This window comes from Nerophis lumbriciformis, linkage group LG31 (assembly GCF_033978685.3).
Source record: "Nerophis lumbriciformis linkage group LG31, RoL_Nlum_v2.1, whole genome shotgun sequence".
Classification (NCBI taxonomy): domain Eukaryota; kingdom Metazoa; phylum Chordata; class Actinopteri; order Syngnathiformes; family Syngnathidae; genus Nerophis; species Nerophis lumbriciformis.
This window is the reverse complement of record NC_084578.2, coordinates 15,883,147-15,900,000: the sequence shown is the minus strand read 5'-3', so window position 1 is coordinate 15,900,000 and position 16,854 is coordinate 15,883,147. Positions and strand designations below refer to the sequence as shown.

General features: G+C 39.3%; 1 protein-coding gene across 2 annotated transcripts in view; it reads right to left on the bottom strand.

The window, feature by feature from the left end:
• Positions 1–16,854, bottom strand: part of hdac4 (histone deacetylase 4) — a 193,446-nt gene that overhangs the window by 102,400 nt on the left and 74,192 nt on the right. For both annotated transcript variants that reach the window (XM_061926531.1, XM_061926532.1), the window contains exons 11-12: positions 15,552–15,763; positions 1–118 (exon numbers count right to left, since the gene is read on the bottom strand). The exon at positions 1–118 is cut by the window's left edge and continues 119 nt beyond it. In XM_061926531.1, the coding sequence (XP_061782515.1) occupies positions 1–118; positions 15,552–15,763 (330 nt within the window). The remainder of the gene's footprint in view (positions 119–15,551; positions 15,764–16,854) is intronic.

Genomic DNA, 16,854 nt, shown 5'->3' with positions numbered 1-16,854 from the left:
GACCTTGGTGCTCCCTGAGTTCTTCTTCTGTCTCCTCTGGGTGGCTCTGGTGCTGCCTGGATGACACGCATGTTGAGGAGCTGACAGCTGAGCCTGGGTCACTGGGTTTAGACATCATCTGTGGGGGGACAATATGAAGGGAGACGTCTGAATATCAAATAGTGTTTAACGATCGGGAAATTAAGTAATCGTAGCAAATGATTTACAAAACCCAAAGGCAGTGAAGTTGGCACGTTGTGTGATTCGTAAACAAAAACAGAATACATTGATTTGCAAATCCTCTTCAACTTATATTCAATTGAATAGACTGCAAAGACAAAATATTTAACGTTCCAACTGAGAAACTTCTCAGTTAATGGCAGCAACACATTGCAAAAAAATTGTCACGGGGCATTTTTACCACTGTGTTACATGGCCTTTCCTTTTAACAATACTCAATAAACGTTTGGGAAATGAGGAGACACATTTTTGAAGCTTTTCAGGTGGAATGATTTCCTATTCTTGCTTGATGTACAGCTTAAGTTGTTCAACAGTCCGGGGGTCTCCGTTGTGGTATTTTAGGTTTCATATTGCGCCACACATTTTCAATGGGAGACAGGTCTGGACTACAGGCAGGCCAGTCTAGTACCCGCACTCCTTTACTATGAAGCCACGCTATTGTAACACGTGGCTTGGCATTGCCTTGGTGTAATAAGCAGGGGCGTCCATGATAACATTGCTTGGATGGCAACATATGTTGCTCCAAAACCTGTATGTACCTTTAAGCATTAATGGTGCCTTCGCAAATGTGTAAGTTGTCCTTGCCTTGGGCACTAATACACTCCATACCATCACAGATGCTGGCTTTTGAACTTTTTGCCTATAACAATCCAAATTGTTCTTTTCCTCTTTGTTCCGCAGGATACGACGTCCGCAGTTTCCAAAAAACAATTTGAAATGTGGACTCGTCAGACCACAGAACACTTTTCCACTTTGCATCAGTCCATCTTAGATGAGCTCGGGCCCAGCGAAGTCGACGGCGTTTCTGGGTGTTGTTGATAAAATGGCTTTGGCTTTGCATAGTAGCGTTTTAACTTGCACTTACAGATGTAGCGACCAAATGTAGTTACTGACAGTGGTTTTCTGATCTGTTCCCTGAGCCCATGTGGTGATATCCTTTACACACTGATGTCGCTTTTTGATGCAGTACCGTCTGAGGGATCCAAGGTCTGTAATATCATCGCTTACCTGAAGTGATTTTTCCAGATTCTCTGAACTTTTTGATGATATTATGGACCGTAGATGGTGAAATCCCTAAATTCCTTGCAATAGCTGGTTGAGAAATGTTGTTCTTAAACAATTTGCTTATGCATTGGTTCACAAAGAGGTGACCCTCGCCCCATCCGTGTTTGTAAATGACTGAGCATTTCATGGAAGCTGCTTTTATACCCAATCTTGGCACCCACTTGTTCCCAATTAGCCTGTTCACCCGTGGGATGTTCCAAATAAGTGTTTGATGAATATTCCTCAACTTTCTCAGTCTTTTTTGCCACTTGTGCCAGCTATTTTGAAACATGTTGCAGGCATCAAATTCCAAATGAGCTAATATTTGCAAAAAATCACAAAGTTTTCCAGTTCGAACAATAAGTGTCTTGTCTTTCCAGTCTATTGTTGAAAAGGATTTGAAAATCATTGCATTCTGTTTTTATTTACGATTTACACAACGTGCCAACTTCACTGGTTTTGGGGTTTGTACAAGAATAACAAGTACACACATTACATGCTTGTAAGAACGTTGTGCAAAAGTCTGAGGACATCACTAGCTAGAGTAAAATAGTGAGAAAAATATACAGGTTTAAGCAATGATATTAGAAAAGAAGGAACGTTATTGCAACTTTGTGTAAAAGGGGACTTTTGTTTAATCATGTGTTTTCTGAGATACATTTGTTGTGAGAATGTTGGATACTTCTGTTAAACAATGCCAAAGTGTCAAATCATAAGTTGTGCTTATCTTGTTTTCTTACACTTCTGTGTCTCATTTGCAAGTGCTGCACTTTATCATTTAGTGGACTTTGCATGCAGTTGCAATTCAAAGACTTTAGATGGCAGTAGTGTATAAGGCTACAGTGTGTGGCCTTAGTCAGGAAGTAGTGTTTGCCATTGAGTTGAATGTATCAGTCTCTTCTTTTGTTAAGCCCGATAAGTAGTGTATTTATTACACACCAGCTTTTTGTTAGTAACATGCGTCTTCTTTGTAGTTTTTATTAACACATTCGGAGCTGTTGAAATTGCCTTGTAAAATTGCTAATGCTAATTGATTGATTGAAACTTTTATTAGTAGATTGCACAGTACAGTACATATTCCGTACAATTGACCACTAAATGGTAACACCCGAATAAGTTTTTCAACTTGTTTAAGTCGGGGTCCAAGTAAATCAATTCATGGTAAAATAATCAGTAACATGTCGATGGCAAAATTAATTAGCATCTAGCTAACGCATTTTGAAAAGTGGAGCCTTTCTGTACTTTGGAGCGCCTTCTTCTTGGTTTGTTGGCAATGAAAATCTTAACATTACCGAGAGTACCTGTCAAACTCAAAGCCCCGGGGGCCAGATCTGGTCTGCCAAATCATTAAATTTTTTATGTGGTTGGTCATATTTTTTTTCCCAAAAATGTACTGGGTGCTGTTTGTATAGCGGTGTGCTCTATGGTCCGGAAAATACAGGATCTGTATTTAAAAATATTATTTGATGTGGTCTGCAAAAGTCTGGAAATAACAGAGCACTGGCTAAATGTATGTATTCAATAAATTTTGAGAGAAACATGTTCCGCATACAATTGCATATTTTGTCAAACTGTGATAGATTCTCAAATTGCGGTACGCGTACCACTTGTGCTCCATCTAGTGGTATACCAAAAAAAAAATCACTTAATCAAATATTCAAACAAAGTGTTACCGTTCAAACTGTGTGTAATGTTACAGTGGCCAATAATATTGAATATAGTTTAAAAAAAAACATCCTATGCCTTGTTTTTAATGAATATTTAGGCCTACTGTACTACTAATTTTGGTCATTATGGTGGTACTCGTAGAGCCAAGTGTTTTCTGATCGACACTTTAATATTATCTGATCATGGAACAAGATGTTCGAAGCATTTGTTTTTGTCAAATTGTCACTATTGTCTTTAATTTAACAGATATTAGACTTAGACTTAGACTTCTTTTTTATTGTCATTCAAATTTGAACTTTACAGCACAGATAAGAACAAAATGTCGTTACATAAGCTCATGGTAGTGCAGGATAAAAAAGCAATAAGGTGCATATATAAATAAATAAATATGTATAAATAATATATAAATATATATATACAATAAATAAATACATATAAATATATTTAAATAAATAAATAGATTACTGTACAGATAAATATATTGCACTTTTTCACATGCGTCCATGTTTATGGATGTTTGTTATATTGTCTTTTTTATTCCAGCGAGTTAATCCATTTTGGGGGGAGTTGAGGGGATAATTTAATTATGATGCGTTCTTATTGTGATTCTTATGATACATTCATTACCTCTAAAGGCTTAGTTGGCCACATGCGTGGGCAGCACCTTTTAGCTCTTATTTCCAAAATTGTGTACACTACTGAATTGGGGTCTTATGGCCGCTTATGTGGACACTTATTCTGCCATCTGGTGGTGTCAGAAGAGTATAACATACAATGAAATTTGAAAAAAAAAAAAGGGTAACAAATAAGGATTAGCATGTCACTAAACATGAAGTACACGTTTGTTACTTATGGACTAAGTATATCGTATCAAAACATGATTTTTAGTTTTTATTCTAATTAGGGCTAAGATAGGCTCCAGCACACCCCGCGACCCCAAAAGGGACAAGTGTTAGAACATGCATGGATGGATAGGGTCCAATATTCCCAAATATAAAAATTTAAAAAAGCATGTAAACAAACAGCTTGGGCCTTATTAAACATGTGTTTCTTATTGCAATAGAAGGAAAAATGTTGGCATTTAATAGGATAAGTAAACCTAATAGACAACTTATGTTTTGGCAGTAAGTAATATATGTTTATGTTTACATTTACATGATCTCTTGTTAAATTAATACTGTTATTTTAATACAAGCATCAGTTAATTTTAGACCCCGCCAAGCACCTTGTTCCACCCAGCTAGTTTGCCCTGATATCATAGCGGATGATTTGCTTCATTGCATACTACACTCTATTGAATGAACTGAAAACAATTTTGAGGCTTTAATTAGTCCCTTAGTCTTAATTGATTCTGAAATAATGTGATGCACCTTATTCAGCATTATTGAAATGCATTTCTTAATGCTAAGTTATGCAGACTTGATTCATTATGTCGTATCGGAATTTTAATAACCTTAAAAAAGTGGTATCAAAACAACTTAAAGGCCTTCTGAAACCCACTACTACTGACCACGCAGTCTGATAGTTTATATATCAATGATGAAATCTTAACATTGCAACACATGCCAATACGGCCGGGTTAACTTACTAAAGTGCAATTTTAAATTCCGTGCGAAATATCCTGCTGAAAACGTCTCAGTATGATGACGTCTGCGCGTGACGTCACGGAATGTAGAGGACATTTTGGGACAGCATGGTGGCCAGCTATTAAGTTGTCTGTTTTCATCGTAAAATTCCACAGTATTCTGGACATCTGTGTTGGTGAATCTTTTGCAATTTGTTCAATGAACAATGGAAACAGCAAAGAAGAAAGCTGTAGGTGGGAAGCGGTGTATTGCGGGTGGCTGCAGCAACACAAACACAGCCGGTGTTTCATTGTTTACATTCCCGAAAGATGACAGTCAAGCTTTACCATTGGCCTGTGGAGAACTGGGACAACAGAGACTCTATCCAGGAGGACTTTGAGTTGGATACGCAGACACGGTACCGTGAGTACAATGCAGCTGCGGCTTCCAAACATTTGATCGCTTGCCCGTACGTGCGTGCCGCTATGTGCATGTCACGTATGTAACTTTGGGGACTTTGGGGAAATATATGTGCTGTATGAACTTTGGGGAGGTGAACGGTACTTTGGGCTGTGGGATTGAGTGTGTTGTGCAGGTGTTTGAGTTGTATTGGCGGGTTATATGGACGGGAGGGGGGAGGTGTTTGTTATGCGGGATTAATTTGTGGCATATTAAATATAAGCCTGGTTGTGTTGAGGCTAATAGAGTATATATATGTCTTGTGTTTATTTACTGTTTTAGTCATTCCCAGCTGAATATCAGGTCCCACCCACCTCTCACAGCATCTTCCCTATCTGAATCGCTCCCACTGCCCTCTAGTCCTTCACTCTCACTTTCCTCATCCACAAATCTTTCATCCTCACTCAAATTAATGGGGAAATCGTCGCTTTCTCGGTCCGAATCGCTCTCGCTGCTGGTAGCCATGATTGTAAACAATGTGCAGATGTGAGGAGCTCCACAACCTGTGACGTCACGCTACTCGTCTGCTACTTCCGGTACAGGCAAGGCTTTTTTATCAGCGACCAAAAGTTGCGAACTTTATCGTCGATGTTCTCTACTAAATCCTTTCAGCAAAAAATATGGCAATATCGCGAAATGATAAAAGTTAAAGTTAAAGTACCAATGATTGTCACACACACACTAGGTGTGGCGAGATTATTCTCTGCATTTGACCCATCACCCTTGATCACCCCCTGGGAGGTGAGGGGAGCAGTGGGCAGCAGCGGTGGCCGCGCCCGGGAATCATTTTGGTGATTTAACCCCCAATTCCAACCCTTGATGCTGAGTGCCAAGCAGGGAGGTAATGGGTCCCATTTTTTTTATAGTCTTTGGTATGACTCGGCCGGGGTTTGAACTCACAACCTACCGATCTCAGGGCGGACACTCTAACCACTAGGCCACTGAGTAGGTGTATCAAGTATGACACATAGAATGGACCTGCTATCCCCGTTTGAATAAGAAAATCGCATTTCAGTAGGCCTTTAAAATACGCATTATCCTTAATATTTTATATTTTAGGCGGCAACATTTACTGTAATTTTAGTCAACTAAAATGTTGAGGAACTAAATCAATTTAGATGACTAAAATATGACTAAAATTAAATTAAAAACTGCTCCCAAAATTAACACTGCTTGGTATTAGGCCATGGTTTGGTTCATTATCGGTACATTAAGGAAATGTATGCACATGTTCCGTCCCTCACTTGAAACATGTACAGAGTGGGAAACGGAGCTTTCGGTTCAGCACAGCAGAGTCACACCATATCAGTTACAGTGTTTTGTATAAAGTACTTTGGCCACCACTTCCTTCAGGAACATAATACATTGATAATAAAACACACACTGTAACACACCACGGACACTAAACAGTTGTCTGGTCTCTTCCGTAACAAACTCGGTGGCATATTTTATATTAAGACGTCTATGAATGTTCTCGGGATGATCAACAAAGTATCCGTCGCTTGGAGTGTCTGAATGGCGTATGAACGTAAGCAAACCTGAGAACTTGTTTGTTTCAGAAAGTCATAAGAGAAACCCTGTAGCTCTGTTCTAAATTAAGTATGGCTGACTTGTCTGGGCCTGTCAGAAAAGGAAAGGGAAAAAAAAAATATGTGCAAATTATAGGAGGGGTTTAAAAAGACACAGGGGGAATTAGTGAAAATGCTTTGTTTTCTAAGAATCTTGGAAGGATCAAGGTCTCTGTCCTGTCATTGAGACCTTGCCGACATCAGACTTGGACTAGATCACTGTTTATGCATTGAACACACACACACACACACACACACACACACACACACACACACACACACACACACACACACACACACACAGATACGCACACACTTGGCTGGCATATTGCCCAGGGAACAGTTCATTGACGTCAGAGAGCAGGCTCTTGCCTCATCCTAGTCCCTCTTTTCCAAACAAACTCAAAACAGCCATTCAGTCCTGCTACATTGGTTCTCACTCATCCTCGCTACCTCTGTTTTCTCTTCCTCAGCCCACTCTTTCACCCGCCTTTATACCACAGATAATAGTGGCCTCTGCGAGAATGGTGACACTAAATGATGCAGTTAAAACGAGGACAACAGAGCAAGAGTGTGAAGTCTCTCAGAACCATCCGTCTGATTTGCATTTGAAGAATTTCACAACAATAAGCTTGAAGAAGGGACAACTGTTAATGTTCATTGTCAAAAGAAAGAAGGCCACAGGGCATTCAATGTTGAACTTGGTTTCCACACGACGCCGAACAGGATAAGTGGTAGAAAATTGATGAATTGATGCCTGGAGAGGTGATCAAGATCCAATATAAAGTCCTTAGGGATCAAGCCAATGCTTCTTTAATTTGACTAAATATGGTAAACAAATATTAGAGATACATGATGCAGTTCAGCATCACTGCAAATAACGACTAGAATACTATTCAATCAATGCTCATCTGAGAGTGTAGAAACAAAAAAGCAGAATTTTGAATACATCTCTTAAATTGGATCTTACTAGATAGTGTGGGTGTACGTAATACCAGTGAGGATATGTTTTATGACTTTTATTTATTCTAGCTACCGGTAAGTCGCGGTTTACAACCATGGATATTCTAGCAATAACCAATTGCTGCAACTTTCAGTGCAGTTCTTAATAAGCAAAATATGTGGGAGGAAAAAAAAATGGAATGGATATTTTTACGATACGAGGCTTGACTCCATAGCTGTGACTGTTTCCTGATTCATGCCAAACAACTGCACACTTTCCATTTCAGTCTTTAAAAGAAGGATCACAACCCAAACGTCTGCTTTCTTTGCAAATCATCCAATAAAGGTCCTAGTCATGCTTCTCGCCAAATACACAAATCCGAGCCGTTTGGTTGACCTTTCACGGTTTGGAGCACAAGTGATCATGTTTTTGTTTTTTTTACTAATCAGTTTGAACGTTGACGGACTGGTGGAATTACAAAATTGGCCATTAAAACCGGAAGCTACAATTACATGTGGAAAGTCGCGGAAATTGATGCAATGTGGCTGAAATGCATCAGTCATCGTGAGGAGGAGGGACGTTTCCATCCATTTTCTACCGCTTGTCCCTTTCAGGGTTGCAGGGGGTGCTGAAGCCTATCTCAGCTGCATTCGGGCTGTAGGCGGGGTACACCCTGGACAAGTTTCCACCTCATCGCAGAGCCAACACAGATAGACAGACAACATTCACACTCACATTCACACACTAGAGCCAATTTAGTCTTGCCAATCAACCTGTATGTCTTTGGAGGTGGGAGGAAGCTGGAATACCCAGAGGGAACCCTCGCAGTCACGGGGAGATCATGCAAACTTCACACAGAAAGACCCTGAGCTGGGATCGAACCCAGGACCTTCGTATTGTGAGGCACATGCACTAACCCTTGTTTTACCGTGATGCCCAGGAGGGACGTTTGTTTGGGGAAATCGTGTTCATGAGGATATGTGCACCTCTTTCAGGAAAACAAAAAACCTCCATGGAGTTGCGCCAGCACTTTAGCCAACCACCCTGTCCCCTTCTCGGATGAGCTCCCTGCCTGCCTCCAGGACTCACTTAAGCGGCCACCTCAAGCACAAATGTGGGACAAAACTACCAAACGTATGTCTTATTGCAAAAAGTCGAACAGGTTGTCATTGTTGCCTCGATGTTTGGTTTACAAATGTGACATTCACAAACAAACAGCTTGTTTAACGGCTATCCAACTACATTTGAGAACTGATTCCCAAGTTCTAGCAAATACTATTGTGTTACAACATTGTTATTATGATTTGACTTGAAATACTGGGCAAATATGATGTATTGTAGCAACACTTAAGGATTTTTGCATTTAATTCAAGGGTCAGTCAGAGCTTCAGGACCCATTTTTAAGTTTTATTTGATAAGCTATTTTTATAAGAACTACTACCAATAAATGATAAGGTGGATCGTTGGGAAACTGGATATGGTATTCTTGGGAATCAAGAACAACAATGTATACAAATCTGAACTGAACAGAAAACCGTGTTACAAAACCGTGATAAGATCCGAACCATGGATTTTATGAACCATTCCACCCTTAGTACACAGTACATTCTCGGCCTCTTCTGCATTGGAACTACAGAGAGGCTGACTGGAACACAGGAACACTACACTTAAGAAGTGGAGGACAAATTAATTTCTTATGGATTCTGCTCCAAATAATTACACTTCACTCTGCTAATTACTGAAGGACACAGCACATCCACATGTTTTGCAAATCATACACCTCCTTGCTCATCTCTACAATCAAAAGGTCTTCAGTAAAAACATTTCATCCATCAAAGCATGCTAAGCAGAAGGAGTTGACAGTATCAATCCTGAATTCCTATAAAACCTTGACCCAAATGCTTGTGACTCACTGGCTTCTCTCTTCACAGTCATCCACTCCATGGGGTTATTCCAAAGATCTTGAGAGCGAGTCCAAGGTCAACTGGATTTTGGAACCTGGGAAATTTGATGTTGACCCTGCAAGCTACAGGGCAATCTCTCTCCTCTGTACGTACTACAAGCAGTTTGAACGGCTTCTCTTCTTCAGGATGAGTCATTCAGTAGAACAAGCCTTACCGAAAGAGTAAGCTGGCTTTAGACCCCAAAGGAGCTGCAATGACAGAATCATTGCCCTTACTACCTACATCCAAACAGGCTACCAATGTGGTCTCATGACAGGTGTTGCTCTGATTGACCTCTCTTCTGCATATGACACTGTGACAAATGTGGCCTCCTTCTGAAGGTCTACCTAATACTCAGGTGTCAGACAACTGTAAACATTCTTGCTTCCATCCTCAGTAATGCTTCCATCCTCAGTAATAGAAGATTCAGCATTTTGCTTTGAGGTTCAACATGCTAAACCGGAACCCTAAATGATGAATGATGGTCTTCCACAAGGATCTGTCCTAGCACCAATGCACTTCAACATCTATGTGAAATACATGCCAGGGAAAACTTTTAGTACATTTGCTTTCACGTCTCATACCACAGACTTTCACAAACTCAACTCCGCGCTCATAGATGACCTAAACAAGATTCAAAGACTATTTATCCTGTACTTACACCTTTGCCCCAACTCTACCAAGCCTCCTTTGATGGTAAACCATTGAATAATATCTTAGTGCAACACTGGCGCAAAGCCTAACCTTCTGAGAGCACTGAAAGAGGGTTTCTCAAAAAATTAAGACCAGGATTAACATTACCCGCAAATTAGCAGGCAACATCATGGGGCTTGGATGCCTAGCACTTGTTTACTCAGTTGCAGAGTACCGATCACCAGTTTAGGCCACATCATGCAGGTCAATACCATCCGCAAATCTGCAATGAAAATACACTACCTCGCTGGCTGCCTACTCTGTCTCACAAAGCTGGAAAGCGTCAGGAGATCATCTGTAAGACTGCTCTTCGAGTTCAAGCTTGATCATCCTTAAATATTAAACAATCTTCCCAACATGCGACCAAATTCTCGCAAACCTTTCTGAAAGTCCGCAAAGTCCCTTCAAGATAACAATTTTATTTTAAACAGAAAGTGGATGAGATTATGGAAAGCTACTAAATGTCCTAACCAAGACCTCATCCAGGACCTTACACCAAAACCAGCTGGCTTTGACCTACCAGGAATCAGTGGATTTACCTTAATACAGGTTTTTCATTGTATCCCGAGCCGAGGATGTGGTTGTGGCTTGTGCAGCCCTTTGAGGCACTTGTGAATAAGGGCTATATAAATAAACTTCGATTCATTGATTGATTGACAGTATGGTCCGCACAACCCCTGCCAGGACAACCCATCATCTCCATTGGTAGAAGATGAAACAGTCCATCATGGTACTGTGGTTGTCCTGAACTAGACTGTGGTGCATGTTTTGCAAAAGTACCCTGTCAAATGTTGTCCAGGTGGCCTCGAGGTAATTAATGAGACAACAGATAATGGCCTTGGCACCTTGGACTGATAAGAAGATGACTTAATAATTGTCCTGTTAAGTTGCCAGGAGAACATTCACGCAAAGTAAGCAAATTCATGATTTATTCAATTATTAAGGTTTTCTTTTGTAGTACTCACTGTTAAGCAGTACAATTTCATGAAGCCGACAGGTAATTCAGTTACCCCCCCCACACACACACACAAATGAAAAACAACCTTGCCTCTCTACGCATGCGATATTAAATGGACCGACGCTCATTTACAACCTGCACATACTGTACATACACACACACACCACCACACACGCCCACGGTGATTACTGTGAGTCACATTTCCTGGAAGACCATACACTGAGGCAGCTTCGCCAGGAGCGCAGTTGCCATGGTGACAAAAAGAACACATACAAGAAATGCAAGAAGACTTTCTGATTGCAGGTTGATTTACCCTGCTACTGAAGGGAAAAACAGGGATTGAGCGTCACTCACGTAGCACGGGTTATAAAAACCTATAGTCATTCACCTTCGTTCAACTTTCACAGGGTGCGTTTGGGGGAACTGTTGTACATTTACCCAGAAGACAGCTGGTCACCAATGTTGGTTGAGGGGTTCCGAACATGCAATCTCTGATCATTCTATTGTTCATGGATTGATTGATTGATTGAAACTTTTATTAGTAGATTGCACAGTTCAGTACATATTTCGTACAATTGACCACTTAATGGGAACACCCGAATAAGTTTTTCAACTTGTTTAAAGGGGAACATTATCACCAGACCTATGTAAGCGTCAATATATACCTTGATGTTGCAGAAAAAAGACCATATATTTTACTGATTTCCGAACTCTAAATGGGTGAATTTTGGCGAATTAAACGCCTTTCTATTATTTGCTCTCGGAGCGATGACGTCACAATGTGACGTCACATCGGGAAGCAATCCGCCATTTTCTCAAGCACATTACAAACACCGAGTCAAATCAGCTCTGTTATTTTCCGTTTTTTCGACTGTTTTCCGTACCTTGGAGACATCATGCCTCGTCGGTGTGTTGTCGGAGGGTGTAACAACACGAACAGGGACGGATTCAAGTTGCACCAGTGGCCCAAAGATGCGAAAGTGGCAAGAAATTGGACGTTTGTTCCGCACACTTTACCGACGAAAGCTATGCTACGACAGAGATGGCAAGAATGTGTGGAAATCCTGCGACACTCAAAGCAGATGCATTTCCAACGATAAAGTCAAAGAAATCTGCCGCCAGACCCCCATTGAATCTGCCGGAGTGTGTGAGCAATTCAGGGACAAAGGACCTTGGTAGTACGGCAAGCAATGGCGGCAGTTTGTTCCCGCAGACGAGCGAGCTAAACCCCCTGGATGTCTTGGCTCACACCGTCCCTTATGCCACCGAAGATGATCAAGAGAAGAATATCGACCCTAGCTTCCCTGGCCTGCTGACATCAACTCCAAAACTGGACAGATCAGCTTTCAGGAAAAGAGAGCGGATGAGGGTATGTCTACACATTATATTAATTGATGAAAATTGGGCTGTCTGCACTCTCAATGTGCATGTTGTTGCCAAATGTATTTCATATACTGTAAACCTAGTTCATAGTTGTTAGTTTCCTTTAATGCCAAACAAACACATACCAATCGTTGGTTAGAAGGCGATCGCCGAATTCGTCCTCGCTTTCTCCCGTGTCGCTGGCTGTCGTGTCGTTTTCGTCGGTTTCGCTTGCATACGGTTCAAACTGATATGGCTCAATAGCTTCAGTTTCTTCTTCAATTTCGTTTTCGCTACCTGCCTCCACACTACAACCATCCGTTTCAATACATGCGTAATCTGTTGAATCGCTTAAGCCGCTGAAATCCGAGTCTGAATCCGAGCTAATGTCGCTATAGCTTGCTGTTCTATGCGCCATGTTTGTTTGTGTTGGCATCACTATGTGACGTCACAGGAAAATGGACGGGTGTATATAACGATGGTTAAAATCAGGCACTTTGAAGCTTTTTTTTAGGGATATTGCGTGATGGGTAAAATTTTGAAAAAAACTTCGAAAAATAAAATAAGCCACTGGGAACTGATTTTTAATGGTTTTAACCCTTCTGAAATTGTGATAATGTTCCCCTTTAAGTCGGGGTCAACGTTAATCAATTCATGGTACATGATTGTTCTGCCACTACTGAGTTTATCATTATGTTTGTTGAAGTTTGGGGAAATGTTTATAAAACAAGCATAGACCCAATAATTCAGCTTCAAAAAAGGGTAATTGGAATAATACACAAAGCGTGCTACTATGAACCTACCAATCCATTATTCATAAGTTCTAATGTGTTAAAATGTTCAGATATTGTGTTTTTAAAAACAATGAAAATTGTGTTTCGAGTAAAGAACAGCAGCCTTCCAGCTTGTATTTTTAAGTTATTTAAATTTACGGGTGTTATTGATTTTTGAAATATGTAAATTAAGAACAAATATAAAATACAAATGTATTTCAGTTTTAGGAGTTAAATGGTGGAACAAGCTCAGTGATGAGTTCAAGACATGCAGTTATTTGTTAAGGTTTAAGAAAGCCTTGAAAGGTGAAATAATGGAACATTATAAAATATAGCAACGATTACTTTCATCTAGAGATGTCCGATAATGGCTTTTTTGCCGATATTCGATATTCCGATATTGTCCAACTCTTAATTACCGATTCCGATATCAACCGATACCGTTATATACAGTCGTGGAATTAACACATTATTATGCCGATTTTTCTTGTGATACCCGCTGGATGCATTAAACAATGTAACAAGGTTTTCCAAAATAAATCAACTCAAGTTATGGGGTAGCGGTGGGTGTATATTGTAGCGCCCCGGAAGAGTTAGTGCTGCAAGGGGTTCGGGGTATTTCTTCTGTTGTGTTTATGTTGTGTTACGGTGCGGATGTTCTCCCGAAATGTGTTTGTCATTCTTGTTTGGTGTGAGTTCACAGTGTGGCGCATATTTGTAACAGTGTTAAAGTTGTTTATACGGCCACCCTCAGTGTGACCTGTATGGCTGTTGTGTTTGAAAAGCTGCAGATATTATGTGATTGGGCCGGCACGCAAAGGCAGTGCCTTTAAGGTTAATCGGCGCTCTGTACTTCTCCCTACGTCCGTGTACCACCCCGTACAGAGCCATTTTAAAAAGTCATACATTTTACTTTTTGAAACCGATACCGATAAGCATTTATCGACCGATAATATTGGACATCTATACTTTCATCCCATTGATTTTTTTAACGTTGATGTTACAGGCAATTTTTTGTGAATGTATAGGATAGGCAAATATAAGCCTTGGCTTCAGCCTATTCCTTTTTTCGGTCATTCTTTTTCTTTTTGTGTATGAGTAAGATTGTTAATATGTATATTGGTATCGGGACAACACTAATTCAAACAGTGTTACTGTTCAAACTGCATGTAATGTTACAACAGCCAGGCTCCTCCAGGCTAGACTACCGCAACACACTTCTTGTCGGGATCTCCAGCAAGAACATCCAGAAGCTGCAATACATACGAAATAGTGCTGCTAGGATCCTGATGAGAGTGCGGAAATATGACCATATCACACCAATTCTCAAATCTCTTCACTGGCTTCCTGTTCCACTCAGGATTGAATACAAAGTCTCCCTACTAACCCACCAGTGCCTCCATGGAAATGCCCCCCTCTACCTCAAAGAACTACTCACCCCCAAATCCTCCACACGACACCTCTGCTCCGGACAGGCTAACCTCCTCCAAGCTCCGAGGACAAAGCTACAAACAATGGGAGACCGGACATTCTGCTTTGCCTCTCCCAGTCTGTGGAAGGCTCTCCCTGACCACCTTAGGGTACCACAGACTGTGGATGCTTTTAAAAAAGACTTAAAAACACTTATTTTTAAAAAAGCCTTTTTTTTTTTTTTGATATATGCATACTAGTTCTAGCTATTAGGCTGTTCTAGTTTTTATTTTTATTTATTTTTATTTTTATTATATATATATATATATATATGTATATATATATATATATATATATGTATATATATATACACATATATATATATATATACACATATATATATATATATATATATATATATATTTTAATACACTGCAGCACTTTGAGGTTGTTTACTCAATGTAAAGTGTTTTTTACAAATACAATCTATTATTATTATTATTATTATTATTATAGCCCAACATATTAAATATTCTTGTTAAATAAAACCTCTACCTTGTTTTTAATGAACACTTAGGCCCACTACGCTACTGCATTTTATTGTTGGTCATTATTGTGTTTTCTCAGGTAGTACTTGGTAAAAAAAAAAAAAAAAAAAAAAAAAAAGGTTTGAGGTACCACTGGGCAAGACTTACCTCAGAAATGTGACACGTTCAGTCTAAGGCACCCATATATTTTTATTGGATTATTATTGTATGCTACAACCTTATTTGGCCCTTTAATGAGTTATTTTGCAGAAGTATTGGATAAAAAACCCGACTGAGTCACCAACGTGTGTTTAACTGACTAAAACCAAGACCCTGCATGAAAGCCGAGACATATTTGGGGCATACAAAAACCACTGTATATTAATGGATACAGTACATAGTGATGAAGGAAGCCATACCTTGTTGATGATATGTTGCTGCTGCTGGAACTGTTGTTTGTGCTTTTCCAGGAACTGCTGGTGCTGCTGTTGGACCACCAGCTGCTGCAGTGCCTGAGCTGGACCGCACTGTTGTTGGGGCAGAGGTGCTGACTGGGTTCTACCCAGGGGGTGGTGGCCCCGAACAAGCTTGGAGATTGACGATGGCGGGAGTGGGAGGCCGCTTAAACCAACTGTAGTAAACAAATAGTAGGAAGAGCAGAAAAACAAGCAAAATGGTTTTATTTGTGATATCTTACTAACATGTTATTGGTTGAAGACCGAAATATAGGGACTATATTATATCATGTTATGTTGTAATTAGGGCTGTCAAAAATAACGAGTCTTAAAATAGTCGCATAAGTCATGTATAAATGCAGATTAATCACACAATTTATTTATTTTGTTACCTGAAATGCGGGATGAGCTGTTATAGGGTCAGTGATCAGGACAAATTTCACTTCAAAAGAAACCGTGACTGGACTTTAGATAAAAAGTTTAGAATAAATAAATAGCGTGCATGAAAGTTAATGTCCCTGGATGACATGAAATTGCATTTGTGTTCATATATTGTGGTCTTTTTTTTAAGTTAATTTAAATAATGCAAGTAATAACCTGTGAATAGTTAGGATTAATCCAAATTCAAAAGATTAAAAAAAAAAAATAATTTAACAACACTAGTTATTAGGGGTTCACAAAAATTAATTTACATCCGAATTAAACTTTAAAAAAAATTTGGGGAAAAAAAAATATATATTTTTTTTTATACAATATGATACAAAACATCATATACAAAACAAATGGGAACATTGTAAACACAATTGTCTAAAATAAAATTAAAAAAATAAACATAAAAAATATTTCCACTAGTTGCCAGACAATAATCCAAGATTATTAACATAACTATTGTAAAAAGAAAGGAAAGAGAAGAAAAACGAAGACATACACATGTGTGCGGGTGTTATAACACTTGAAAGAAAATGAAACAAACAACTAATGGAAGAAACACACTATACATTACTTTTTGAATGTGTCTATGTTTGAAATAGTTTTTAAAATGTGGGATTTTTTTTGTTTATATGTGTCATCATTAGTAAGTCTTTTATTTTCAGTTTAAAAAATATATAATAAAAAAAAAAAAAGTTTACGAATCAATTTTTCAAATTAGGATTCTAGGCCATCTAATGTAACCAGGGGCAGCTTCTCTAACCGGTAACCTGTTTTGAAACAGGTTTCATTATAATAATTATACCTGTGAGAAACGGTTTGAATCGAGAATCTTGTT